The 26957-nt window shown below is 41.5% G+C and overlaps 1 protein-coding gene across 3 annotated transcripts in view; it reads right to left on the bottom strand.

Moving 5' to 3' along the window:
• Window positions 1-26957, bottom strand: part of ENPP2 (ectonucleotide pyrophosphatase/phosphodiesterase 2) — a 123473-nt gene that overhangs the window by 72441 nt on the left and 24075 nt on the right. Inside the window, exons 1-2 of one of the 3 annotated variants that reach the window (XM_032777219.2) lie at window positions 5056-5207; window positions 3497-3599 (exon numbers count right to left, since the gene is read on the bottom strand). In XM_032777219.2, coding sequence (XP_032633110.1) covers window positions 3497-3599; window positions 5056-5058 — 106 coding nt within the window. In that variant the 5' untranslated portion in view covers window positions 5059-5207. Of the gene's footprint in view, window positions 1-3496; window positions 3600-3898; window positions 4023-5055; window positions 5208-26957 lie in introns of those variants that run through there. The other 2 variants (XM_032777217.2, XM_032777218.2) reach the window with 2 other exon arrangements.

The following is a 26957-nucleotide window of genomic DNA, read 5'->3' on the forward strand; positions in this document are numbered from 1 at the left end:
TAGTTTCCATTATCTTCTAGGTAGGAAATCATTCAGCTATAGATCTTTTGTTATTTTCCATGCATCTGACAAATATACTATATGTCTTTGCTACTCATGTTACAAACCGTAGATCACAACTTAACAGCAGCTTGATATAACATCTGAGTTAACACATTGGTTATAGCCATGGGTTGAGTTACTGTAAGACCCTTCATATCATATCACCAAGAGGACTCATTTTAACACTCATAGCCACTGGATATCAAGACTGTTCAATGGTTTGCTTCAGCTGACCTTGCTTTTGAGGCTGAACCACAAACTTGCAGGTCATACATACAGCTGTGGCCAGGGTACTGATGTGTGCAAACAATTCTGCACACATCAGTACCCTAAGTATTTTCAGCTTTATAGGAGCTGCACTGCTGCTAACTAAGTAGCAGGTTTGAGTTGTCAGATGCTCCTGCACTGAATATGAAGTTAGAACTTTTCTGAAAATTCCTAAATTGTCAGGAGCTTCTAAAGCCATCAAGGCTGGATCCTGCTGGAGAAAGAGAGGACCGTGGCTGCCTGTGAACTTCAGGAGTTTTTGCCATTTAACACTAGAGCTGCTAATATCTTTTTTTGGAACTTCAGTCTTTGCAAATTAAGCTCAAACTATTGTTGTTCTTTAAGGAGAGCTTTGGGTGAAGTGGTATACCACTGATTAAGGGACTAAATCCTATGGAGGTATGTTGCCTTTTGTTCGTTATGTAAATGATGATAACACAGACCCTGGAAATGCTATATCCACCTAGAAGAGTGCCATATCAAATTGGCTGGTTTCACTACATTGCATTATGTAGTCAAAATGCAATCCATTTGCAACAGACCGACTGCTTCCAGTAGGACTTCCATCTGATGGCAACTACTCAGGCATGTTTGCATTATCCTTAGTAGAGAAACTGCATGGTAAGAATTAGGCAATGGCTACATATACGTAGTAAGAAAAACAGTTTTGAAGAGTTTTGGAGCAGCAGCATCACTGCATATTACTTATACTATATTTTGCAAAGTACCTTTGAAATGGACAAGATTTTAATGTGAGACCATTTAAAGTGTATCATAATTGTTCTGGTACAAGAACAATTCCATGATTAGTTGGATGCTTAAAAATACACATTTGATCAGTATCCAGGCTCCCACATTCACAGATCTAAGAAACAGATTTTAGCTCCCATCCTGCCAGTAAGACCAGCCTGTTGTGCTGAAGTAACATGGTTCGAGAGAAGACTACACATTCTGAAGCTACTTAACAACAGGTCTAGAAGACCTATACTCTACCTAAACTTACAGTAATAGGTCAAGTTAAGAAAAGGCAGAATCAGTTATTAATTTCTCCTGTTTTGGGGGGACTTAGGTCCTTGGATGTTATTTTAATTCAGCTATTTGTTGTGTACAAATATTGACAGCTTATGAAATATAAAAAAGTTCAGTTTAACATCATTTAGATGAATGTAATAGAGTCATGATAGTCTGGATTCATAAAGCAGCACTAAAATGACAAGGTTTGGAATTTGAAAGTGCTATAGTACACACCAGTTCAGACAAGACACCACTCATGTACAACAATGAATGGAGAAAACATTTTTTTAATCTTAATTTTTCCAACAGCTATGTCAATCCTATAAGATTATGATGCAGACATCAAAATACATGTAAATACATATGCCAAAACTCAGTGAAGTTGAACGAGAACCTGCAGCAATCTTTTAGCTTGGCATTTCATTGCACTGTGTTTCTAAGTAGACTATTTCCATATGCAGTTTCCATTACAATTAGTGGGAGTCATATGTCATTGATAATTTCAAAGACATAAGTAGACTCCTTTGATCAGAGCATTTAAAATTTGTTACCAGTTAAAACAAGTTTACTCTTGTCAAATAATATCCTAGAGAGATGCATTCTTTCATTTTGAGGGGAACGGTTCCCTCTTCACCTGAGCAGGGACTTGAACCCTGGACCCTCAGATTAAAAATCTGATGCTCTACTCTTGTGCAGGGAAGTTTCCCATCATAGAGGGCAACTGAGTTCTTCCATTTATTACATTTGTACACAGAGTCTATTATCTCAAATTTTACATCCCGTTTCCATTATAAATTAACTTTGATCTACTGGAAGTAACTTGGTTGACATAAAAAACAAGAGAGGATACCCTCATTTGCTGTCTCTTATTGCTATATTCCAGACAATTGACTATCCTTGTACTGATCAAACCAAAACAAGTGACAGTCTGTATGTGGAAATCATGAAACACAGGGTCTTACCTTTACTGCTACAAACATATCAGGCATGCTACCTTAATATCTGAGGAGAGACATGCTAAGAGGAAAGTAATAGGAGCCATTTATGTTTCTGCAGCAAAAGTAGGAGGTGCTCTTCTTTATGCAGGAAAAAAATCCAGAAGCAACATCCTTTTTAGTTACCTAAATGTCCTTACTAAGTCAGCCACACTGATAAATGTGTTGAGTAGACACCAGTTCTGGGGAAGGAAGGTGAGGGGGAACCTAGCAAACTCCTTACTGGGAACACAACTTACTCAAGTCACTGTAAACAAGCAATTTCTTTATGAAAGTTCTCACCCTATCATTATAATTGGGTATTGTAAATGAAACTCTTTCATTTAAGCTATATTAACCAAGTCAAAGTCAATTACCACAAGCTTCCTTTTTTATGCCAAAGGAAAGAACAGAAACATAAGTCAAGACTACTCCTCCCCCCCCTTCAAAAAAAGAAAAAAAATTCCTTTTCCATTTTATACGTTTTTCCACTTGGAGCGTGCCTCAGGAGACAAAAATCCTATGTTTCCCAACAAAATATAAACAAAGGTCTCTATTGTGGCATGTCCTCTCTCTTTTCCACCCAGAAGAGATGGATGTGAAACTGAAGAAAAAAAAATACATGACTGACAGCACATCTGCTTCATGCAGTTCCCAACATTAACACCTGCTGATCTCACCCCTTCCCTCTTCCAGTTAGTTGTCTGGTGTCTACTGTTCACAAATCAGCATGACTAGCAGATACAGAAATTTAAGAAGCTATTCTCAGTGACTCTAGACTTGAAATGACCCTGACCAAATAAGTACTGCACAAATTTCTTCTCTAGCTTGTTGAATGAAAATTGTGCACTTGGGAATTACCTGATGAAGTTACATTTATTTTAATGTACTAACTGAACCTATTCAGTAGGCTCTATGAACAAAAAGTCAGGCACAGTGTACAACAATCAATTGCAATATCAGACTAAGTTAACTCTAAAATAAGCCTAATTCTCCATAGTCACATGCACACAGAGCAAAAGTTTAAGTAAACAGGTAACCTATAGGTGAGTCCCAAAGGTCAACAGACTCAGGGCTTGTTAACATACCGGTACTCTTCACTATAACCCAGAACTAAAAGGAACAGAGTAGGAGTGGTTTCTAACCATGGTATATAACATAAGGTTAGCGAGATGTACAGTTTATGTCATTTACTGTACCTGAGATTGTGCCCTCATCCCAGTCTTCAGATCTTCTGAATCGATTTGCTGTAAATCCTACACAGATGTTAACCCCAAAGGCAAAAGCAAATAAGGATATTACCTGCAAAAGTAAGAGAGCAAAATGATCAAACTAAGCAAAACTAGAATCCAAATTTAAGAGTATTATGACTGAAAAAAGGAGGGACCAGATATATTATTTGAGTTGCTAGTCACTACAGTTCCTATTACTGGAACAGTAAATGAAAGCCACAATTTTAGAGTAATCAAAACCAGAAGGGGACTTATGAATAAAACATCTGATTTAAAAGCTCAAATGTTTCTTTTTATAGGAAGTTTTTCAGGAGACACTGGTTAGTCCTCCTTTCTACACAAACATGCTCTTTTCCTTTCCTTCCCTACCTGATGTAACTGGAAACAGCTTTGCTTAGCCATACTAGAGAATTCTTGAAAAGCCTTCACAGTATGCTCTCTTTTTCTTTATATTGAGTGCATTGCTGTTTGCTCCGTGAGTTCAGTCTATTAGCTACAACTAATCCCACCTGGTGAGGTTGACAGGCTCATTTGATTTGTCCAGGGGTGATTTCATCATGTTTCACTCACAAATCGCAGCTCTGAGTGCAAGAAGCTGCAGGCATCATCCTCTTCCCCCCACCCCCACAAAATGCGTACACACACTTTTATGTGGTTTCCTCTGCCCAGGCTGGGGTTTCTCATGTTACTGTGGCCAATATCAGTTCATGTTCATTTTAGTCTCCTCACAAAAGTAACACAGTTAAAAAAGAAACCCATGTGTTTTCATCTTCCTAGAACGGAAAAAATCCTTGGGCTAGGGAATGAAAATTACTGTTGCCATCTTCAAACATGAGAAAACTTGCAAGCGAGGATTTCAGTGCAGTTAACTTTTAGAGAATAAAGAAAACCGCACACACAATAACTCCGCTGATTTTGTGAAAGAGCCGCAAGGTTTTTTTTACAGGTTTGATAAACTCAGTCACTGGTTTCACCTTTGGGAACTACGTCTAAAGTTTCCAAACGGTTCTCATTGCAGAATCCCCAGCAGTGTCGTGAATTCTGATAAAGTTACTTTTCCAAGCATTGGGATCCCTTGCATTGCTACACAATGTACTTATGTAACTGCTCGCAACTGCATCCACGCATGTTGAAAACCCAACATAGCTAATAGAACGTGAAATTTCAGCCTTCCCCTTCCTTATTTGCCTTTTAATAATATACGTATCACAACATTTAGAGTTCAGCAGCTCTGATAAGCAGCTCTCTCTGCAGAGCAGACGATAACGGAGCATGGAATTATGGTTCACGCTGGTGGTTTAAATGTTATTTACTAAGGCAAATTATTTACCAAGTTAGTTCACCACATTTTTTATCTCCTGAAAGCGTCTTTTTACTAACAACTACACTTAAAGGGACAGAGTCACAATTTGTCAGTCTAACCGCGGACTCTCCTAGCTTCCTGGAAAGTCATCACATATTAGAGGGTTTGCACGAAGGAGTCCAGGAAGACTCTTTTTTTTAAATAAACCAGTTTAAACACATACCATAGCGCTTCCATTAGAAGCCGCGCTCAAGCAATAACCAGTCTCACTTCGTAGCCTCACCTTCCTAGGCAGGGCTAAAACCCACCCTTGTTTACTAGCCACACCTTATCGCACAGCCCTTAACAGAAGCCGCCCTCGATTCTCTTTCAGGCGGGTGTGAACAGAAAGTGGTCTCCTGGCGCTGCTGTATGTTCGCCACGCAAACCACAGGGGGCGTAATCACGGGGAGCGGAAGCCAAGGCGGCTTCTGTTCTCAATGAAATGATGCAGACGATTGAAGAAAAGAGACATGCTCGATTTACTCTGCAGCCCGTGCTAAACCAACCGGAGCATGCGTGCTACGGTAGGGGACCTTGCTTGCAACAGGGTCCTTGAGTAGATAGGTCAAGAGTCGAGCCCGTATTTTACCCTGCCCCAGTTTGGCTGGTTTGAAAATGACCTAGATGGTCGGATTACAGACTGCACCGCATGCTGAAGTCCACTTCTCCATCCAGGCTTGCGCGGATCCCTGCAGCGAGGTGCTGCTTGGCAACATTTTAACAGGGTTCCCACAACAAAGTTTGCCCCTAGCCCGTGAGCGCGAAAGTTGTGTCATGATGTGCCTGCGCTCACACAGAGCAGGGGGGAAGGACAGAGGAACCGATTCATTTTTCTCCCTCCCCACGGAAACAAAAAGGCTTTCTCATAACCAACCGGGGAGGCATAACCTCTTGGCAAAGCAACTTGTATGAAGCTGCGCTTCGCTAGAAATGTTTCTGTTTTGTTCCTGAAAATATATACTACGTGACTGATAGAACAAGACACGATGTTCAGCTAGTGTAACTGGAAATGAGAGTGAATGGAACTTGCAAGGTGTCCTTTAAAGAAACCATTCTACCATTTGATGCAATCAGCTGCAAATATGTGCTCTTTGGAGGTGCTTTCTGAGCACCCGAAATAAAAGGCATCTGTGGCTGATGTGATTTAGTAATTAACCGAGAGACAATGAGCTAAATTGGGACATTAGAAATCACGCCAATTTAGTAGCACTATTTTAACAGGGAGCTCCTAACCTAAGAGCATCTGATTATCTGTTGTATTCCTTCACTTTCTTTGTTGATAGCGACACAAAGTTCCAGACATTGCTGCATAAACAACTGCAACAGCTGAAGGCAGTACTCATGTATGAGGGTTTACAGATTTTAAAGTTGCTAACTTGCTGCACCTAATTTCAGAATCTAAACCCATAACTGAAGGAAGAAAAGCAGCTAGTCCTTTAATCTATTCACCACACAGCACACATTTTCAGAGGTGCTATCCTTGTAGACCTATAGAATTTAACATCTTTAGCTCCTGTTGCAGTTTGACCTTGACACAAATTTGACTAAGTGGACCATACAAAAACACTTGGCATTTCTAAACCCTGTTGTACAATGTAATCCATGAACATATTTTGCTGTGTAACAATAGCAATATATCATAAGAATTATAAGAGAAAACCGAAGTCATCACAGAGCAAATTTATAACAGACAGTGTGTGTCAAAATTAATGAAGTCCTTGGTCCAGTGGCCGGGACATGGGACTGGGATTCAGGATTTCTGAGTTCTATTACAATCTCTGCCACTGACTCAGCCGGTAAGTCATTTACAATCACATTTTCAGAACTAGTTTCTGATTGTAAGGGCCCACGCTGAGATACCTTTGGCCTGATTTTCCAAGATGCTGAACACCTGCAGCTACCCTTGACTTCTGCTGAGGTTGTAGATGTTTCAGTACTTCTGAAAATCAGCTCCGATATATCTGAAAACTGGAGGCCCAGAAAACTGAAGTATTAAAAATCAGTGACCACATTTTTAAATATTGGATTTGGGGCAGAGGGGGGAAATTTGAAACTTTGTGTCTTATGGATAGATCCTAAACTGATGTAAATTGGCATGGCTCCACTGAAGTCAATGGAGCTGCGCTGCTATACACTAGATGAGGATCTGGGCTTATGTTTCCTGTTTTGTAATGTGAGTATAATGCTATTTACCATCCTTCATCATGTCCTTTAAGATCTATGGGTGATAAGCACTGTATACTCCTGGGGAATTGCAGAATTTTGCAGAAATTAATGTTGTGCGTGCAGGATTTCCTTTCCCCCCACAGAAATGGGCTGCAGTGCTTCTGGCCACCACTAGGCGCCTCTGGACTTGGCAAAGCCCAGCTCATACATAGAAGACATTGCCAGGGGAAGGAGGAGGGAGCGACAGGATGCCTGGCAGCTGTAGTCCCCAGCATGCCCTGAGGAAACTCCATGCAAGCCTGGGACCAAGTATTAGGCTGTTTTCCCCTCTGGATCCCTAGGCTCTGTGGGAGAAGTGGGGCAGGTGTCTGGACTGGAGGGGGCCATGGCTGGGATAGGGTGCAGGTATCTGGGCAAGGAGGGTCCCTGTGGCTGGGCTCTGGAGGCAAAGGGGTCCGGGTATCTGAGCTGGGGGAGGAATGGCTGGTACTGGTGGGGAGGGGCTTGGGGTATATTGGCTGGGGGGCATTGTGGCTGGGCTCTATGGGGGAGGGGTTGTGGGTTTCTGGTCCCCCAGCTGGTCTCTGGCAAGGAGGGAAGGGGGCAGAGAAACAGGAACTGGGTTGTCATATGGGTTTCTTTAACTCTCTGCTCCTGGGGGAATTTTTGTGATGTCTGTATGTTGCCGATATACTTGCTGACAGGTATTTTGAAATAAATTACCAAAATAATTGAAACTGGTGTGATTAGGTAGTGTTATTTTGACAAATAAAAGTTGCAGAGTTTTAAAATACTATGTGCAGAATTTTTAATATTTTGTCACAGAATTCCCCTAGGAGTAAGTCTAAACGTGCTAATTTATCATTTTCTGTGATATTGGCCACATGTTTTCTAGTAGTTCTGATCTGATCACACATTCACACTGATAATCTGACAGTTGCTTTTTCTATAATGAAGATTCTGCCTCAAAGCATCCTAGTGATACAAGAGGAATTCATTAACATGAACAAAACTAATCCTTATTTAAGCAGGGGTCTTCAGCAATTAATTGTCATTTTACTAGGAACAGAAGAATGACTCCACCAATCAAAAAATACACATTTTTTAAAGAAAGAAAAAAAGCATAAGTAATGTATGAATAAGTTATTGTGTATGACCAGCATTATCTAATGGAAAGAAAAATATAGTGCAAAGGTACAAAGAAAGTCTTAAAAATTAAAATGAAATAAACTTTAAATTAGTTGCATAAGAATCCACAGGAATTAATACTGCATTTATAAGCTACTCTTATTGTATATTTGAGGTTGAAGTATAAGGTCAGATGTAACTGAATAAGCAAAAAGAAACATGCAGAAGATAAATTTCAAGAATTTAGGACACTTCAGCATGTGAGTAACTGTACTCATATGTCTAGTCCCACTGCGTTCTACTAATATGAGTAAAGTTACTCACATGCTTCAGTGTTTGCAGGATTGTGCCCTTAGCTTTTTCTGCTGTTTAACATACAGCCATGTTACTGCTTACTGTATTATTCCCAGAATGCAAAGCATTAAATTAGCCCTGTGACACTGCACCTCATATTCTTCATAATGATATTATTATGATGTGATTATGGCATAATCATGATGCATTGTGTACAAGACAGGTCATGTGAGGTGTCATGGGAAAAGTTATGATTTGCTGAATATGATTATCCTATTTTTATGCATGTATCACTTTTGTATCTGAAGTTATGAATATTGACTATGTATCTGTATTTCACATATAGTCCAACTCAGGTGACACCCAGTAGGCAAGACCCTTCCAGTCTAAATAGCTGGTTGTGAAGGGCCCATTCAGGGTAATGAGCCATTAGGGAAAACAATAGGCCTTAGGAGAATCTTATCCCCCACCCAGTGAGCCCTCCTGTGGACGCCTCAGCCAGCTTGTAAGTAATGGCTGCTATGACTCTGCAAGGGCATGTGACCAGCCCACATGACTCTGGACTCCATTTTGGGGGTCTGTATTTTTCCACAAACTGGGCTGGGAACTGTTTTTGGAACAAAGGATTTCCACCATATGCTATAGCTATATAAGGCAGGGAGTGACATCATCTGTTGTTCTTCACTCCCCACACAAGAGAACACCTGGAAACATAAGGAACAAAGACTGAACTGAGAGAAGTGCTGGACCCAGGCTAAAAGGATTTTTAGCCTGTGTATGGAAACCAGAGGATTCCAAGCTGCAAAGCAAGTGAAGGTTGTGCCTTGAGAATCTGCAAGCCTGCTTGTATCATCAGTCAGGGTGAGAGATTACTAGTATGGTAAACTTAGTTTGTGTTTTGTTTATTTACTAAGTAATCTGCTTTGATCTGTTTGCTATCACTTATAATCATTTAAAATCTGTTTTGAAGTTAATAAACTTGTTTGTATTTTAACCTGAACCAGTGTGCCTTTAAGTGAAGTGTCTGGGGAGAGATCTCAGCTTGGTTACCACAAGTGTGCATATTCCTCTCCACATTGAGGGAAGGACGGATATATTCATGAGCTTACACTATACGGATCCCTGGGTAGTGCAAGATGATATAATTTTTGGTTTATACTCCAGAGGGGAGTGCGTGCCTGGGGAGTGGGGAAACTGCCTGGGGTCTGCTCCTTACACTCTGCCCAGTTGGGTGAGTGGTGCCACCTGCTATCATGTTAGGTGAGGCTGGCTGTGTCCCCAACTCAGTTGTGTACAGCAGACTGCATCCCAGGGTGACAACTCATCACAAGCCCCTAGGTCGGTCTTTAAATGAAACATTAAGATTGTAATAATCCAGCAGAATGACTAGGATTTCTTTTCTACCATTCAACAGTATTACCATAAGAGATGCAATATATAAGAACTTGTATAAGACATTATTAATAAATACCATATCTTAACAACAGGAGAAAATCCTATGAAACTAGGAATGTTTGTTCTGAATCACAGAGTAACAGTAACAGTATCCCCTCACACCAGTCCTAGAGGGTGGACAGGAAGCAGCACTCACTAGGAACTGTGATCATCCAAAATGCTAGATGCATACACAAGAAACCAAATTCAAACAGCCAATATTTAAAAACTGTATAAACTCAGTCCCAAAGTAAGATCAGTTCTCCATTTCCTTCCCCCTCAAACAAAATCCTTGAGTGATCATTCGGTGAGCCTACCAATGTACTTTGAAGGTCACCAGTTCCAAGCTGTGACTGACCAATTATGGAAGCAAAATCCAGAGATAAGGGCACCTCATTAAAAACACCGTGTTCCACTCCTTAGATAACCAAATATAGGTCATGTTAGCAAAAGCAACACAACTGAAGAGGTAACACAGCAAGAAAAGCAGATTCTTGGGTAGCCAGGACCCTAACCATATTCATAAGGCTTCATTGATCAAAATTAACACTTTGGATAACACCCAAATAAGCCAGAGGCCTACAGACTCCGTTTCTCTCTCCCGTTCATCTAATATTAGGAGTGTAGTTGGGGTAGTGGTTGTGACAGTATCAGATCTAGAAGAAGAGGATGGTGAGATGTCTAGAAACAGGTAGTGGCTGGGGTATAAGCAAGGCAAGAGTTTGGAAGAAATTGGCTGGAATGAGAAAGGGCGGAGGCAGAAGGTGGATGTGAGCGGGCAAAGTAGTGAATGGGGTGGAAGTTTGCAGTGGGTTGTTTTGTTGTTTGTTTCTTGAGGGAGGCTATACAGAGATTTTATTTAATGAGGTTTATTATTTACAGCTGAGATCACTTTCACGTACTATCTTGCTACCCTACATGGCTACATTATTTCCAAACCAATTTAAGACCTACAATATAACAGTTCACTCAACACATAAAACAGCTCTTCATAGAAAAAAAATGAAAATTAATTATAGAACAGTAGTGCATACATTTTACTTCTGAAAAGCCAGCTTTATTTTAAAACACTAACGTTTGGAAGATTGGATCTCTGAATTTGAGGAGCTCAAAGATACACACTTGTGATTTTAAAATTATTTTGGTTAGTAGTCATTTCATAGAATTTATCTTTAAAGTGTACTGGAATTCACCTATGTATTTAAAAAACTGACACTGGTGAGAGGTAAGAATTAATATATTAGCCATCAAAAATTAAATACAGCTGGCTTCCTTTGTACAACTTTAGCCAAAAAGCTCCACATAGTGAAGATTTAAAGGATTCCATATATATGTAAGTATCAGTCAGTTAATGCTTAGAGGTAATCTACCAAATTAGGCACACTTCTTTCACTTTCATGTCAACCAAATTAATCTTGATTGGCAAATGGTTCTGAAATTAGAAAGTTTGCTAGGATACTAAAACATATTTAGATACATGAATAGCTGGTAAAATAGTGAGCCACAGGTAAGTATATGGGTATGTGGAAGGCCAAGTTGCTTTGCCCGTCACTGATGTATATTACAGCTGTCCTCATTTCTGCAGGTGTGTTTTAGCTAAGTCTGCATAGACAGGAAAACTACTGTAATAAACCAGGTCCATTCACCTTCCAAGTAAATAAGAGATTCATGCTTTGGTTTGCATTATCTTCTATGTGTAGGGTCCTCCAATGGTAAGAAGCTTATAAGCAGGATTCCAGCTCCTCCTACACAATGCTACACAGGCGCATGCAGCATGCCCAGCAGCTGAATGGCAGCAAATGCCAGTATTGCCCAGATAACATATCATGATTTCTGGTAGCTTCTTTACAACTAGAGCCTGACATCCCTCTGAATAAATGTCCATTGGTGGGTTAAACTGCCATACAATTGGTGCTGGCCGTTTTGCAGCAGCTGAGGAGCACACAATAATTTTTAGTATCTTTGAACCCTTAGTATTCTCCCAGCATGTGAAGGAGAGATAAGGGCTGAGGACAGAGTGCAGGATGCATGAGGAGGATTGGCTTTAGTCTGTGGAGAGCAGTTTGTTAGCAGGTAATACACCAGGATCCATGGTGCGGCTCGTTTTCATATCTTCGTAAGTTTCAAGGAATTTACAAAGGGCGGCTATGTCCTAACAGGTCACACAGGAATAGTACATAAGAGCTGTTGCAGGTTGTGGATGGAGAGGAGTTTACACCCTAAAATGTTAGGGCATGTGAAAAACTTCAGACAGCTAATAAGCAGAACCATGAATAAATTGAAAAAATACAAACTAATCATAAGAAGGGCAAGAGAAGACCTAAAGTTCTTATTGATATGTTAAAAAGTTGAGCTGGGCAGAGACAAAGAGAAGCCATTAGTGGAGATTGGGAATGTAATGTCACATCCCAAGGTCATTGGAAATGGTATGAAAATTAGAGAAACGTCTGTGGTTATCTTTTTCTCTTGCATGCAACATTTTGTAAAAATTATATGTATTCTATTCTACATAGATTCCTATACTGGGTTCACCACCATACCATCTGAGCAACTTTCCAAAATGTGTTAAGCAACATGATTAACATCTATCACATGTAGTTTGTTCCCTCACTCTCTTTCCCCATCCTGAACACAGCAGAGGCAGGAGTTGAACTCTGTACCTTTGATAGCCTAGACAAGGATCAAAACTCTGTGCCAGGAAGGTATTTCAACCAAATTTTAATTATATACATTTATCAGCCAGAAATATACGTTCACACATATATATTTATAATTTTACCATAAATTAAAGTTACTCACTTTTTCAATTATTTGCATTATTCTCAAGAAAAAACATCTATAATTATTTTACCAAACCCTCTGTCAATTCATAAATATGTTGATATTTCCCAATTAGAAGTATCCTTTGAAAGAAACTATTTAGCTACCAAAATTAAGATATCAATAATGATACATAAAATCCTCAACAAACCACGGGTGAAATCCTGGTTCCACCAAAGTCAATGGCAAAAATTATCATGAATTTGACCCAATATATTGTGTTATGTGGCCAATATAAAGTTTATATTGCGTATTCATTTCTTTGCTTTTAAGTGTTTGGGGTTTGTAATTGATACCATTGGTCAGCATCTTGTGTGGTACTTAGCAACCATAAGTTACCTTCAAAATGATTGTTTCCTTTTCAAAAAAAGCCAAAGGAATGAATTACATAAGCATACACTCTTAATAACATACATGCCATTATTTATAGTACTATGTAACTGTCCCATGGATGTAATTCATAAAATAGTGTGTGTGAAAAAAGTAGGACTGTCAAGCGATTAAAAATTGAATCTTGATTACTCACCCTGTTAAACAATAATATAGTATCATTTATTTAAATATTATTATGGTTTTCTACATTTTCAAATATACTGATTTCAGTTGCAACACAGAATATAAAATGTACAGGGCTCACTTTATATTATTTTTATTACAAATATTTGTACTATAAAAAAGAAACTGAATAAATAGTATTTTTCAATTCACCTAATACAAGTACTGTAGTGCAATCTCTTTATCATGAAAGTTTAACTTACAAATGTAGAATTATGTGCAAAAAATAACTGCGTTCAAAAATAAAACAATGTAAAGCTTTAAAGCCTACAAGTCCACTCAGTCCTACTTCTTGTTCAGCCAATCGCTCAGACAAACAAGTTTGTTTACATTTTCAGGAGATAATGCTGCCCACTTCTTGTTCACAATGTCACCTGAAAGTGAGAACAGGCATTCACATGGCACTGTTGTAGCCGGTGTCACAAGATCTTTATGAGCCAGATGCATTAAAGATTCATATGTCCCTTCATGCTTCAGCCACCATTCCAGAGGACATGCATCTATGCTGATAACCATCCAAAGCAGTGCAGACTGAAGCAAGTTCATTTTCATATCTGAGTCAGACGCCACCAGCAGAAGGTTGATTTTCTTTTTTAGTGGTTCGGGTTCTGTAGTTTCCACATCGGACCATTGCTCTTTTAAGACTTCTGAAAGCATGTTCCACATCTCATCTCTCTCAGATTTTGAATGGCACTTAAGATTCTTAAACCTTGGGTCAAGTGCTGTAGCTATCTTTAAAAATCTCGCATTTGGTACCTTCTTTTTGTTTTGTCAAATCTACAGTGAAAGTGTTCTTATAATGAACAACATGTGCTGGATCAGCAGCCAAGACTGATATCACATGAAATATATGGCAGAATGAGGTTAAAACAGAGCAGGAGACATACAATTCTCCCCCAAGGAGTTCTGTCACAATTTTAATTAATGCATTTTTTTTAACGAGCATCATCAGCATGGAAGCAGATCCTTTGGAATGATAGCCAAAGAATGAAGGGGCATACGGATGTTTAGCATAACTTGCACATAAATACCTTACAATGCCGGCTACAAAAGTGCCATGTGAACGGATTTGTAGGCTCTAAAGTTTTACATTGTTCTGGTTTTGGGTGCAGTTATGTAACAAAAAAAAAATCTACATTTGTAAGTTGCACTTACATGATAAAGAGATTGCACTATAGTACTCATGTGAGGTGAACTGAAAAATACTATTTCTTTTGCTTGCCATTTTTACAGTGAAAATATCTGTAATAAAAATAATGCTATAAAATGAGCACTGTCAACTTTGTATACTGTGTTGTAATTGGGATCAATATATTTGAAAATGAAGAAAACATCCAAAAATATTTAATAAATTTCAATTAGTATTCTATTGTTTAACAGTGCAATTAAAACTGCGGTTATTCGCGATTAATTTTTTTGAGTTAACTGCGATTAATTGACAGCCCTAGAAAAAAGCTGAAAATGGGGACTCTTGTTTCTATGCACTGTGTTGCAATGAGCAATGTTGCTGGTTGGACATATTCCCCACATTTTATGTGCAGAGCTGCCTTCTGGCTGGAGGAACAACCACCTCTTGGTTACTCCAAGCAGCTGTTTTTGCCACCATCCCGCCACAATTCCAACATTCTATCTGGTTCTCACAGGGCTCTGGGATGACTGAACCTGCCGATATTCTAAACACAAAGAGCTCTCAGCCATGCTTGTAGCTGTTCCCATCATTTCACATTGACTCAACAGACATTCTACGTACTGGAAGGTTTGTGCTGATTTGTGCAGATGATGAATGAGAGACTATGTGTGGTAAGGGTTATTGTGCATGCTAGTTGTGTTGATTCATGTGTGGATTGAGTTGTTCTGGGAGAGTTGTGTAGATGGTGAAGGAGAGATATGTGTTGCAATGAGGAGCTGCATGTGTTTGAAGTTATTGTTTGTGCTTGTTGTGTGGTGGTTGTGTAGGACTGTGGCAGTTGGGCCAAGTAATTCACCAATTGTGCAGTGTCCCTCATACAACCAAAGATACTGTTTCATGCAAATTTGCTGTAGAATAAGGGTGGTGATTGTTTGAGTTATCACTGATGTTACAGTAGTGTAGGACTTGTCATGGCACAGATACATGACTTACAGAAGCTGAAAGCTGGGACTGTCACATGGGTATAATTTGTAAGGTCAAAATGGTTGAAAATCTAAAAAAAACCTGTATGGTAACAGAGCACAAAACTCATTGATAATTGAACCTGGTGATAGTCTAAACAAAAAGAGCTCTCACTCATTCTTGTAATTGTTTCCATTACGTCACACTGATTCAACAGATTTTCTATGCTTCAGAGTGATACACAGAGTGACAATCTTGGAATCTTATTATACAAAAATGTGTGTGAAATACCTTATATTTAGCTATAGCTGTAATGCACCATCATTAATTCCTGATCTGAACTTTATGAATGATAAAGCTTAGAGATCTAAAGATCTTAACACCATAGAGACTAAAACAGAGTAGATAAAACGTAAGACACAGCAAGGCCAACAGCACCATTATGGTTCTGTCTAAAGCCTGCTCATCTCTTCTTTATTAGCCAGGGGAGGCTAATAAATTGAGTCCCCAGGCTCACAGAGTGGCCTAGTGCCTCAGCAAAGGAAGCTGTTGATAAGCTTTCCTATTTTCCCTAACTTCCTCCAAAACAAGTGGGAGGCCCATCCAATTGAATGCAGTGCATTTTGTATTTGTTCTGGCTGGGTCTAAACTAGCCAGTACAAGCTCGGGACACATTTACAGGACACCTGGTAGCTTGCTTCACAAACATGGCTCCTGGAACAGTACTTAAAGTGGCCCGAAAAAGGTGGGCGGTCTATCTGGGAGCCGCAGCTTTGGTAAAACTGTGATTAAAGTGCACCCCTTAGTGACCCAGCTTGATTTTTACTTTATTTTTCCAGGCCAGGTCTGCAAGCTCTTGTGACTCCCTCCACTTTAAGCACTGCTTGGAACACATATTGGAAAGGTCTAGGGCTTCCCACCAGTTTCCCTGCAGGATGTGCCACCGGTAAAAGAAAAAAAATCTAGTTAGTCACAGATAGGGGACAATTAAACGCACCTTGTTGAAATAAGAAGCCCAAATTGACTGGTAATGAACAGCTGACTTTCATCCGCCAATCAAGCCTCAAGACTGTAAACTCTTTGGGCCAGGAACCATCTTTTTGTTCTATTTGCACCCAGCACAATGGGGTTCTGGTCCCATGACAAGGGCTCTTAGGTGCCTCAGTAATACAAGTAATAAATAACATTAATAATAATTAGGAAGAGAGGCATTCCTCTTTTTTCTAGAGGCTCAGCTTTTTAAACCCAGACATACCACCTCTGAGACCCAGGGAACTGTCTCTCCCTGGCAATCTATTTCGCCCCACAGCAAGAGGAACATTCAGCAGCAGATTCATCACACTGACCAATAACAGCTCGTCCAATTCATCACTAGGTCAACCCAAATAATCAGAATATGACAGTATTCACAGCTGCCAAGTTCTTTTCAGCTGTGTGCATTGTTTCTGACAAATAAAAGTGAGAGAAAGCTTTAATTTCACACTCCCCACATAACAGACAAGGGAGCCCAAGCCCTTTCCAGAGCCATTGGTGCAAATGGGAGGTGGAAGCCAATCCCATCAGACTCCCCATAAGAAGGTGATGCTGGACTCCTCTCCCACACAAGAAAAGAAAGACAAACAGTGAAAGGATTTGAAATGTAAAGTATTGTCGGGATTTCATTTTAACAACATTCCTTGTTCCCTTCCTTTTTAGCTGGAGAGAGTTTTTAGAAGGAAAAACCCATTGTTTTGACAATTTTTATATGGTACCAAAGATAGTAATAATTGTCCTTTTGAGAAAAAGAGAAGAAGTTAGCTGAGATGGGCTGGACCTGTTGCTGTTGCAGTTGTTGTTAAGTCTGATCCTGTTTCACTCCAAGTAGTGTTTGGGATTCAGCAGGAGTCAGTAGAGGTAGCGATGTCATTGGGGTCCCTCTCTCTGGCCTGGTTGAGTCAGTATGTCTCTCAGGCTCAGCATGACAAAGGCCCAGGGTCCTGGGAGACAGCAGCTATAATTGTGATGCTCATTCCAGCAGTCAATTTTCTCCCCAAAATCTTTTTTTTTTTTAAGGAGCCACAAGTAGAATGGTGGGCAGAATAACCCGCTCCTTCATTATTTTGTCTATCAATTAGGCCTAGTTTTCAACACATCGGTTTTGGTTCACTGATTTTTGGTTCCACACTTTTCTTTTTCACCAAGCATAATCATAACACAGACCTTGAGTTATAGTGGTAAGCCTTTTGTTTGGACTATTTCAGTCTTCCTTTTGTAACTGTTCTCATCAACATTTGTCATTATAAATTATTGTGACATCTTATGAACTTTCACATACATTTTACTGTAGAGTTTATAATTCGGGTAAATTTGTATGCCTTATTATTACAATATGACCCAAATGACTGGGCTTGAGCTACTTCAGAAAGAACTTTCACAACTGGGATCAGGATTGAGGGACTCAGGAGACCCCCCCAGCTGCGAATGATGAACCAGTCAACAAGGAAAAAGTGGCTAAAGAAAAGAAATGAGTGAGAGAAAGAAAGGGATAAGTCAGAGGATTTACTAGCAGCAGTGAAGGTGGTGAACTTGATGGGAACTGCAAGTACTGATGATAGCTGAGATGGCTTGACCTTCTTTAGATGGTACTAAAATTTGCAACTTAGAATGCACACTCCATCTTTACTGTGTGCTGATGGCAGATGATCTTTCAGCTTTTGGAGGGGCAGGATTTGAATCTAATCAAGATTCAGGAAACAAGACTGTTCCAGGTGTGGCATTTTGGGAGTTCAGAGGAACTGAAGGAGAAACCCATCTTTTTGGCCCTCAGAGCCTGATACTTATGGTGGAGTAGGGATACTGTTTTATACCAATGTGGTATCCGTGGAGAGGATGCTAGCAATTGCAGCCAGGAATTTATTTATTAGTTGATTTCTGTTGTATGGATCTGATATATCATTGTATCATCATCAATAGCTCACAACACCAGAAGCTGAGGAAGGATCTTTTTATAGAAGTAACTTCTTTTTTACTAATGTCTCGACAATTGTCTTTTATGAGGATTTTAATTGTTTAGCTGCAGCGATTGACCAACTGAAAAAACCTAACAGGTTTGGAGCTGATGAAACTTATTTACAAACACTGTGTGCTACCTTTGGATTAAAGGATGTTTTGGAGCATCCTCATTAAAGGAGGGGACAGAGGGGACATTTACATTTATTAGAGGGCAATCGGGTAGTCAATTGGACAGTGTGTATGTCAGTGATCAGAGGATGTGCAGTGCAAACTGTAGCATTTTCCAACCACTGCTTGGTCCAAGCTGGTGAGTACAGAACAGTGATCTTTGGCCATGTGTATTGGAAACTAAATACTTGTTCATTTAATAATATAGTAGCAGTTAGGAAGTTTGAAGGCATCTTCATGAAATGAGAAAGGGTTGAGGAGTTTTATGCATCCCAGATGGAATGGTGGGAACTGACAGAGAAGAGCTTACTGACCTCTCCACATTCCTTTTCAAGAGGTCTGTATGCATCTGATTACAAGCATTACTTAGCATTGCATAGCCATTTAAGAGATCTTCATAGTTGACTGCAAGCTGGGGAATGCAAAGAAATAAGGGTCTCAGAGGAAATTAAAAGAAGAAAATGGTTCCACACCAAAGAAGAAAATGGTATCAGCTAAACTCACAAAGGACTTTAGGACAAAAGTGGGGAAGCCTCTTCTGATATATTTGCAGGGTGTAAGGAAAAGAGAGCGCAGCAGGACATGGTGGGGCTATGGAATTCTAGCACTAGGCAGGTCCACAAGAACCCTGCTGGCATGATGAGGCTAGTTCAGGAATATTACAGTGAGGTCTTCTGGGGACAAAGCCTTCCTTCTTTCCAGAGCAGCAGTTTTTGGATAATATCACAAGTTTTCCAACATTGGCAGATGAGGAAAGAGGACTCACGTGAGGCCAATGGAGGAAATGGAGATTTCAGGAGCATCTTGTCACTGAAGAAGGGAACTTTCCTGGAGGAAGATGGTTTGACAGCTGAATTTTATTAGAGGATGATGGATCCCCTCTCTATGGTGCTCTCATGTTTTCAGAGATGCCTTGACTAGAGGCACATTGGGAGCTTCCTTTTATGAAGTCCTTTTGATTGGGGGGCACAAAAAAGGGGATTAGGAAGATACTAGGAATTGGAGGCCTATTGTCTTTTTGAACACGGATCACAAATCTTGGCTTCCACTGGGGAAAATAACAGGGAGATTACTGCATCCCAGTCACCCTAATGCAGTTAAAGATCGCAGAGTGGCAGACACTTTGTGTAGTTTGCAGGAAATATTTGAAATGGGATGATAGGAAGACTGCCTGGGTTTTGTTTTAGTCTTGGCTCAGGCCAAAGTTTTTGATAGAATGAATCTGCCTTATTTATGGTTGGTCCTGTCTCAGTATGGTATTGCCCCACAGCTTATTAGCAGGCGGCAGCTCTTTTCTGTTCATGCATTATGCATCCCTTTAGTAAATGCGTGGAGAGGAGATATATTCTGGGTTACAGCAAGTCTGTTCCTTGATTCTATTGCTGTTTTTCTTTGGACCTTTTACTGTGGGCAGCACCTGGTAATTGGATTTTGGGGTTTAATTGTAAGGATTAAGGGGAAGAGGAATTTCACTCATGTCAATTAAAATTTTTGACCATGAAAATGATGTCACAGTGCTGGTGGGCAGTACAAGAGTGTGACATTCTATATCTTGGGGGAGCGTGCTGTAACCCCCATATTCCTCATTTTCATATAATCATGATCTTACATATAAAGCATACCTTGTAAGGTATTGGGGGGAAAGGTTACGATCTGCTGAAAGTCATTTCTCTATCTATATGTGTATATCATTAATGCATATGAAGTTATGAAAATTGTGTAGTATGGTTGTCACTAAAACATGCTGTAAGTTGGGGAATCAGCCAGATATTAGCTGCCCAGAGGCAACAGCAAGGAAAGTAACCAATGCTCGGGCGGGTGTCAAACAACCCATCAACAGCCATTGTCCAGCAAGGGAGTTACAATGCAGCGACTCACTTGCATGAGGCCACACCAGGGGAATTGCTCAACCTTGCTTGGAGAGACCAATGCTCACCTGACTCTGAAGGAGGGAGGGAGAGCCATGAGGGAGGAAAGGACATGATAAAAGGAAGAGACTTTTGCCATGGTCTTCCTTTCTCTTCAACATACACCTACGGACACCACACCAAGCGACTGAAGTGCTGATCAAAGGGGAGAGCTTGGCTGAAGAGCAACCAGCCATCCTGTGGTGAGAAGCATCTACATTTGTAAGGGCATTGAAAGTGTTAAGATAAGCTTAGAATGAGTTTTGTTTTTATTTAATTTGACCAAATATGACCTGTTATATTTTTACTTATAATCACTTAAAATCTATCTTTATCGTTAATAAATCTGTTTGTTTATTCTATCTGAAGCAGTGTGTTTGGTTTGAAGCGTGTCAGAGGCTCTCATTGGGATAACAAGCCTGGTACATATCAATTTATTTGTTAAATTGATGAACTCATATAAGCTTGCTGTGTCCAGGAGGCATAACTGGACACTGCAAGACGGAGGTTCCTAGAGTTGTGTCTGGGATCAGAGATATTGGCACAAGTAATTCAGTTGCACAATCCAAGGAGCAGGTTACATGCTAGAGGCTGTGTGTGAACAACCCAAGAGTGGGAGTTCTCACAGCAAAGCAGGGTAAGTCTGGCTCCCAAAGTCAAGGATTGCAGTGACCTAGCAGATCACCATCCAGATAACACCAGGGGGGAATGTCACAAAGAGATACGGACTTTTTTTCTTTGACACTTTACGAAATTATTCATCTTCAGATTACCATGAAGAAAAGCAGGGCTTTGTGGGTGGGGATTTTGGGGGATTTTGCTCTTCCAGAGGAGGTGCAGATTGCGATGAGCATCCCTGAATTATAGGTATTTGTGACTCACCTTTGGCAATGATTCAGTAGCCGAGTTGAACTGGGTGAAGCGGTTCACCTATCAGGTTAAGGCTATGAAATAGCCTCTGACATTGGCAGAAAGGGTGATATTAATTAAAACCCTCTTGCTTTGCTTTTGCATTTGTGTGGTATCTATGTATCCTCTTCTGGAAAATTGTTGGTCAAACTGCTAGGGTTATTTTTTTCAAATGAAACCTAATGAAAAGAAGTATAGTCTACTTGCCAGTTTAATAAGGGGCTTGGGGGATGGTCTACCCTGAAGCTTTCTTGATGGTCTTGGTTTTGGTTTTTAATTTTCACAGTGTTTATACAGCTGCGATTACTGGGAAATGTCACAAGGGAAGAAATGGAGTAACTGGTGAGGAAAAGGGGATGTAACCCTGTAGTGGGGTGGCTGCCCCACTCCAAGAGAACAGGGATTGAAAGCAGCCAAGCTAGGCTGATTGAGGAAGCAGCTGCAGCTGTGATAAGAGTATGGAGGAGTCTCACTCTAGCCCTGGAGTGGGAAGGGTTAGCTACCTGGGAGTAAGGTATCTGAAGTGGAACAGTGCTGGGGAAGGGAAAAGGGAGCTGGGGAGCTCTAGCCTGGTAAACCCCAGGCTGCAACCCTTAGGGAAGGCCTACAAAAGGTAGTGGGGCTGCAGAGGGGCAGCCTGGGGATAGGCAAAGGCAGCAAGTGGCTATTGCAGACTGCAGTCTGCCCTAGAGAAAGGGGGCTAGCCACTGAGACAAGGTGGGTTTAGGAGGTTGGGGGTTCCGCTGGGAGGGGAGACCCAGAGCAGGGGCTACTGCTCGGGCAGAACCCTGAGGTAAAAGGCACTGGGGTCCGGGAGGGACGCAGGGCCAGCGGTAGGTAAGCTACTGGCCAGCAGAGGGTGCGCCGTGTGCTGGAAAGAGCTAATTCCCAGGATGACCAGCAGGAGGCGCTGCACCAGTGACTCTGACCTCACTACAAACCCCTAAAAAGTTTTTTTTTTTCCTGCAACAGCCCGGCAGGGTCCCACTCACATGAAACTTGCTTTAAGATGCATTTGCCAATGACAAATTCAGGCAATGGCGTGCCAGTATGGTGGCTCAGTTTGAAAGAGAGCTGTTCCAGAGGGTGCTTAAGGAATATTTAGCAGTACTGACTTGCCTAGAAGATTCTCAGTGGGGCATTGTAGTTCCTTCAAAATAACAGAGTTCCCATCTGGTACAGGGATCTGTGGTGGCAGGTATCTCATGGTAAATTCTTATGTGAGAGATAACCAAGAGGGACATACCTAGAAGATAAAGGCTGTCTCTGGGAAGCCCACTCCGGAACACAGGTGACAATGGAACACTTATTATTCTGCTCTTCTAATGTCTGTATTTGGGATTTCTTGGCTTTGGAACCCAGAGTCCCTGTGGTTGTGTGGCAGACTTTTGGACAACTGGCTTCTGGACTTTTTCAGCCATCAGGGGACTCAGCATGCATTTCAATAAGGAGAGAGACACATTTGCTGCATATTTCCTTTGAGTCTCCGGCAGCGTGAGTATATTCAGCTTCCATTCAAGCACAGAATGACACATCTGTAACTATTCAGATTGCAATTATTTGTGCAATTGTTCAGTCACTGTCAATGATGGAGAAAATATGACCTAGTTCAGCAGAATGATGGGTGGCATGGGAGGCCCCATGGTAACAAATAGATCTTCCAGTTTTCAGGACTAAGACTGTGGCAGAGAGGGTTGGATGGTTTCTTTTTGTGTCTGTGACTTGTTCTGATTGTGACTGTAACTTTTGGTTTTTATTTTGAAGATTTTATTTCAACAACCATGAACAGAGAGAGAGAGAGTGGGTGAAGGGTTCCTGCCTGGGTGGTCTTGGGCCCCTGGTGGGTGTTTCTGCAGTTGCATAGATGGTGCTGGTGTAGTTAGGTGGGTGAGTGGGTGGGTGCCTACAAGGTACTTGGGCAGCTGAGTGTATCTGGGGGGGAGGTTACTGCAGTTGGATGTGTGTGGGCAGGGAGTACTTGGGGATTGCTGAAGCTGCTAGGTGTGATGGGTGCTGCCTAGGAATGGACTCTTCCCAACTTTTGTCCTGCCACCACATTTCTGTTCCCACCAGGCTACTGCTCTGTGGTGGGTGTTGTTATATCCTTAGGGGCCGCTGGTTTAGGAAGAAACCACTTGAGGCCAGACAGCAGACAGCTAACAAAACTACCATGTATTTACAGACACAGAGCTCGCCTAACCAGCCGAAGCTGGCTGGGCTATCCCCTAATAATCTAACTCAGTTGCCATAGGAACAAAAACCATGACATCCAAATACACAACAGGTGTAAATCACAGGAAGACGAGGCAGGGAGATAATATGGCTGCTTGTTCGTCAGATTCTACAGTAGCCCCTGGTTAGCTGGAAGGACCAACTGTAAGTCAGTCCTTGCTGGCTGCTTATTGTCCAGCTGGATCAATGAGAATCCAGCTGTGCTGCAGGCAGGTGTGATTTGGGGGCAGCAAGTGTGAATGTAATTTGGCACAGTTGAGTATCACGTGTAACTGAAGGGACCTCAACCACATATTATGTGTGACATGCTTGACATTAGACATTGTTCTTTGTCAGTAAACAAGATCTCAAGATTTATTTTATTTTTTAACGGAGGGACAAAGGATTGTAAAAAAAGTTGTCTAATTTTTGCTTTTTTAATATTCATTTCTCATTATTAATGTTGTAGTTCCAGGCTTTATTGTACCAATGTACATCTAACTTTTCCAAAATACTGTTAGAACTCATTAAGAGCATATGAGCCACAGGGCTGGCTTGCCATGAGGTGAACTGAGGTGGCAGCCTTAGGTGCCAGATTGCGGGGGAAGGCACCACTAGGACCCAGAGTGTAGAAAATTGTGTCTGCTGCTGGTGCATATGTATTCTTTCTGCTCTAGATGCACAGAGATGGTGGAGTGCTGTCCTGGAGGAAGGAGGGCACAAGAGACATAACAGGTAAGCAGGAGAAAAGGTGAGAGGGACTAAGGGCTGGTCTACACTACGTGTTTAAATCCATTTTAACAGCGTTAAATCTATTTAATGCGGTACCCATCCACACTACAACACTCTTTATATCGATATAAAGAGCTCTTTATATCGATTTCTGTACTCCTCCCCGACGAGAGGAGTAACGCTAAAATTGATATTACTATATCGGATTAGGGTTAGTGTGGACGCAAATCGACGTTATTGGCCTCCAGGCAGTATCCCACAGTGCACAGTGCACCACTGTGACCGCTCTGGAAAGGAATTTGAACTCGGAGGCACTGGCCAGGTAGCAGAAAAGCCCACAAAATTTTAGATGTCATTTCCGTTTGCCCAGCGTGGAGCTCTGATCAGCACGGTGGCAATGCAGTCCAAATCCAAAAGAGCTCCAGCATGGACCGTACGGGAGATACTAGATCTGATCGCTGTATGGGAAAACAAATTTGTTCTATCAAAGCTCTGTTACAGAAGACGAAATGCCAAAACATTTGAAAAAATCCCCAGGCTACACATGCTGCGTGACAAGCGTAACGGGAAGCCAGAGACTCAAATGGACGCTAATGGAGGAGGAGTACTGAGGACTCAGCTATCCACAGTCCACAGCAGTCTCCGAAAGTATTGCATTCTTGGCTGAGCTCCAATGCCTGTAGGTTCACAAACATTGTCGGCGTGGTTCAGGGAATAGCTCATCAATTTACTCCCCCCCCCGCCGTGCAAGTGAAAAAAAGGGAAGAAATAGTTTCTTGACTTCTTTCAATGTCACCTTATGTCTTACTGAATGTGCGGGTAGACGAGAGGCTGCAGCAGTGAAGAGTATTACCGCTCCTTTCCTCTCTCGTGGCGATGTACAATATGACTAATATCTGTCATCACCATCACCCCGGTAGCAGATGGTGCAGTAGACTGGAATGGTCTTATGAATACCTAATGGGTAAAAACAAGAATGATTCCTGGTCACTCCCAGTAGATGGTACAGAATGGTGTACCGTCTTCATCATAGCAACTGGGGGCTGAGCTTCAATCAGTCCTCCTTTCATGTGTAAAGAAAAGATTCTGTACTGCCTGGACTATCATAGCAGTGGATGCTGGGCTCCTCTCCCCACACCGCTTAATGTCCTCCTGGACTGTCATAGCCACGGGAGCTGCCTCCCCTCATTTTATCTCACTAACAAGTCACTGTTTTTATTCCTGCATTCTTTATTACTTCATGACACAAATGGGGGGAAACTGTAATAGTAGCCCAGAAGGTTGGGGGAGGAGGAAGCAACGGGTGGGTTGTTGCAGGGCACCCCGTGAATGGTATATAGCTCATCATTTTTGCAAGATCTGACATGGAGCAGCTGTGCTCTCTGATACACTGGTTCTCTAGTACACTTGCCCCATATTCTAGGCAGACGACTCTATTTTAGAAACCATAAAGGAGGGATTGACGCCGGAGTCTTCCAGTTTGCTTGTGCCCCGCCAGTCTCAGCCAGGGGCACTCATGATAGCAGTAGACAGTACACAAGGACAGATAACTATCTCTCATTGCCATTTACCCCGCAGCAGACGGTACAGAATGACTGATAACATCTCTGTTATCACACAAAAGCAAATGAATGCTGTGTAGTGCTGGAGTATCGCTCTGTCCGCGGCATCCAGTACACATACGGTGACTGCAAAAAAAAAAAAAAAAAAAAAAAGCTGAATGGGCTCCATGGTTGTGGTGCTACGGCGTCTGCCAGGCAATCCAGGAAAAGGCGCAAAAATGATTGTTGCTGTGTTTCCCGGAGGAGGAATGACTGACGACATTTACCCAGAACCACCCGGGACAATGATACACCCAGAATTCCAAGGGCGGGGAGAATGCGGGAACTATGGGATAGCTACGGAATAGCTACCATAGTGCAACGCTCCAGAAATCAACGCTAGCTCGGACATGGATGCACACCGCCGGATTACTGTGGCTACTGTGGCCGCGTGAAAATTGACTTTATAATATCTGTTTTATAAACCAGTTTAAGGTAATTCAGAATTATCCGTAGTGTAGACGTACCCTAAGAAAGCAGCAGAGCTGCAGGGAGAGAGAGGAGGAGAGCCTCTCTGTACATCTCTACACCCCAGGAGCCTAAACTGATTAACACCACTTCTCAGGAGCTTCCTGTTCTCTGCTTCCCTGAACCACTTCAGAGAAACAGCAGTCAACTAAAGTAGTAGGAGCCAGCTAGGCCCTTAATGCTGATATCTTCCCTCACTCAGGCCCTGCTACCAGCCTGCTTATTTGTCCCCTTCAACTGAGTGCTGAAGCCATATAGCTGTCACAGAACAGGATGTCTGAGTGAAAGAAGAAAACACCCCTTGGGCGTGTTCAGAAAAGAAAGAAAGCAAAAGACTTCCATCTACGCAGAAGGAGCATCCTGAGATACATAGGCCTGGTCTCACTACGTGTTTAACCAAATTTAGCAGTGTTAACCAAATTTAACCTGCACCGTCCACACAACGAAGCCTTTATATCGATATAAAGGCTCTTAAAACCGATTTCTGTACTCCTCCCGACAGCGGAATAGCACTGAAATCGGTATTGTCATGTAGATTAGGTTAGGGTGCTGCATTCGATGGTATATGGCTCCAGGCGTATCCATAGTGCACATTGTGACCACCTGG

This window comes from Chelonoidis abingdonii, chromosome 2 (genome assembly GCF_003597395.2).
Source record: "Chelonoidis abingdonii isolate Lonesome George chromosome 2, CheloAbing_2.0, whole genome shotgun sequence".
NCBI classification, from domain to species: domain Eukaryota; kingdom Metazoa; phylum Chordata; order Testudines; family Testudinidae; genus Chelonoidis; species Chelonoidis abingdonii.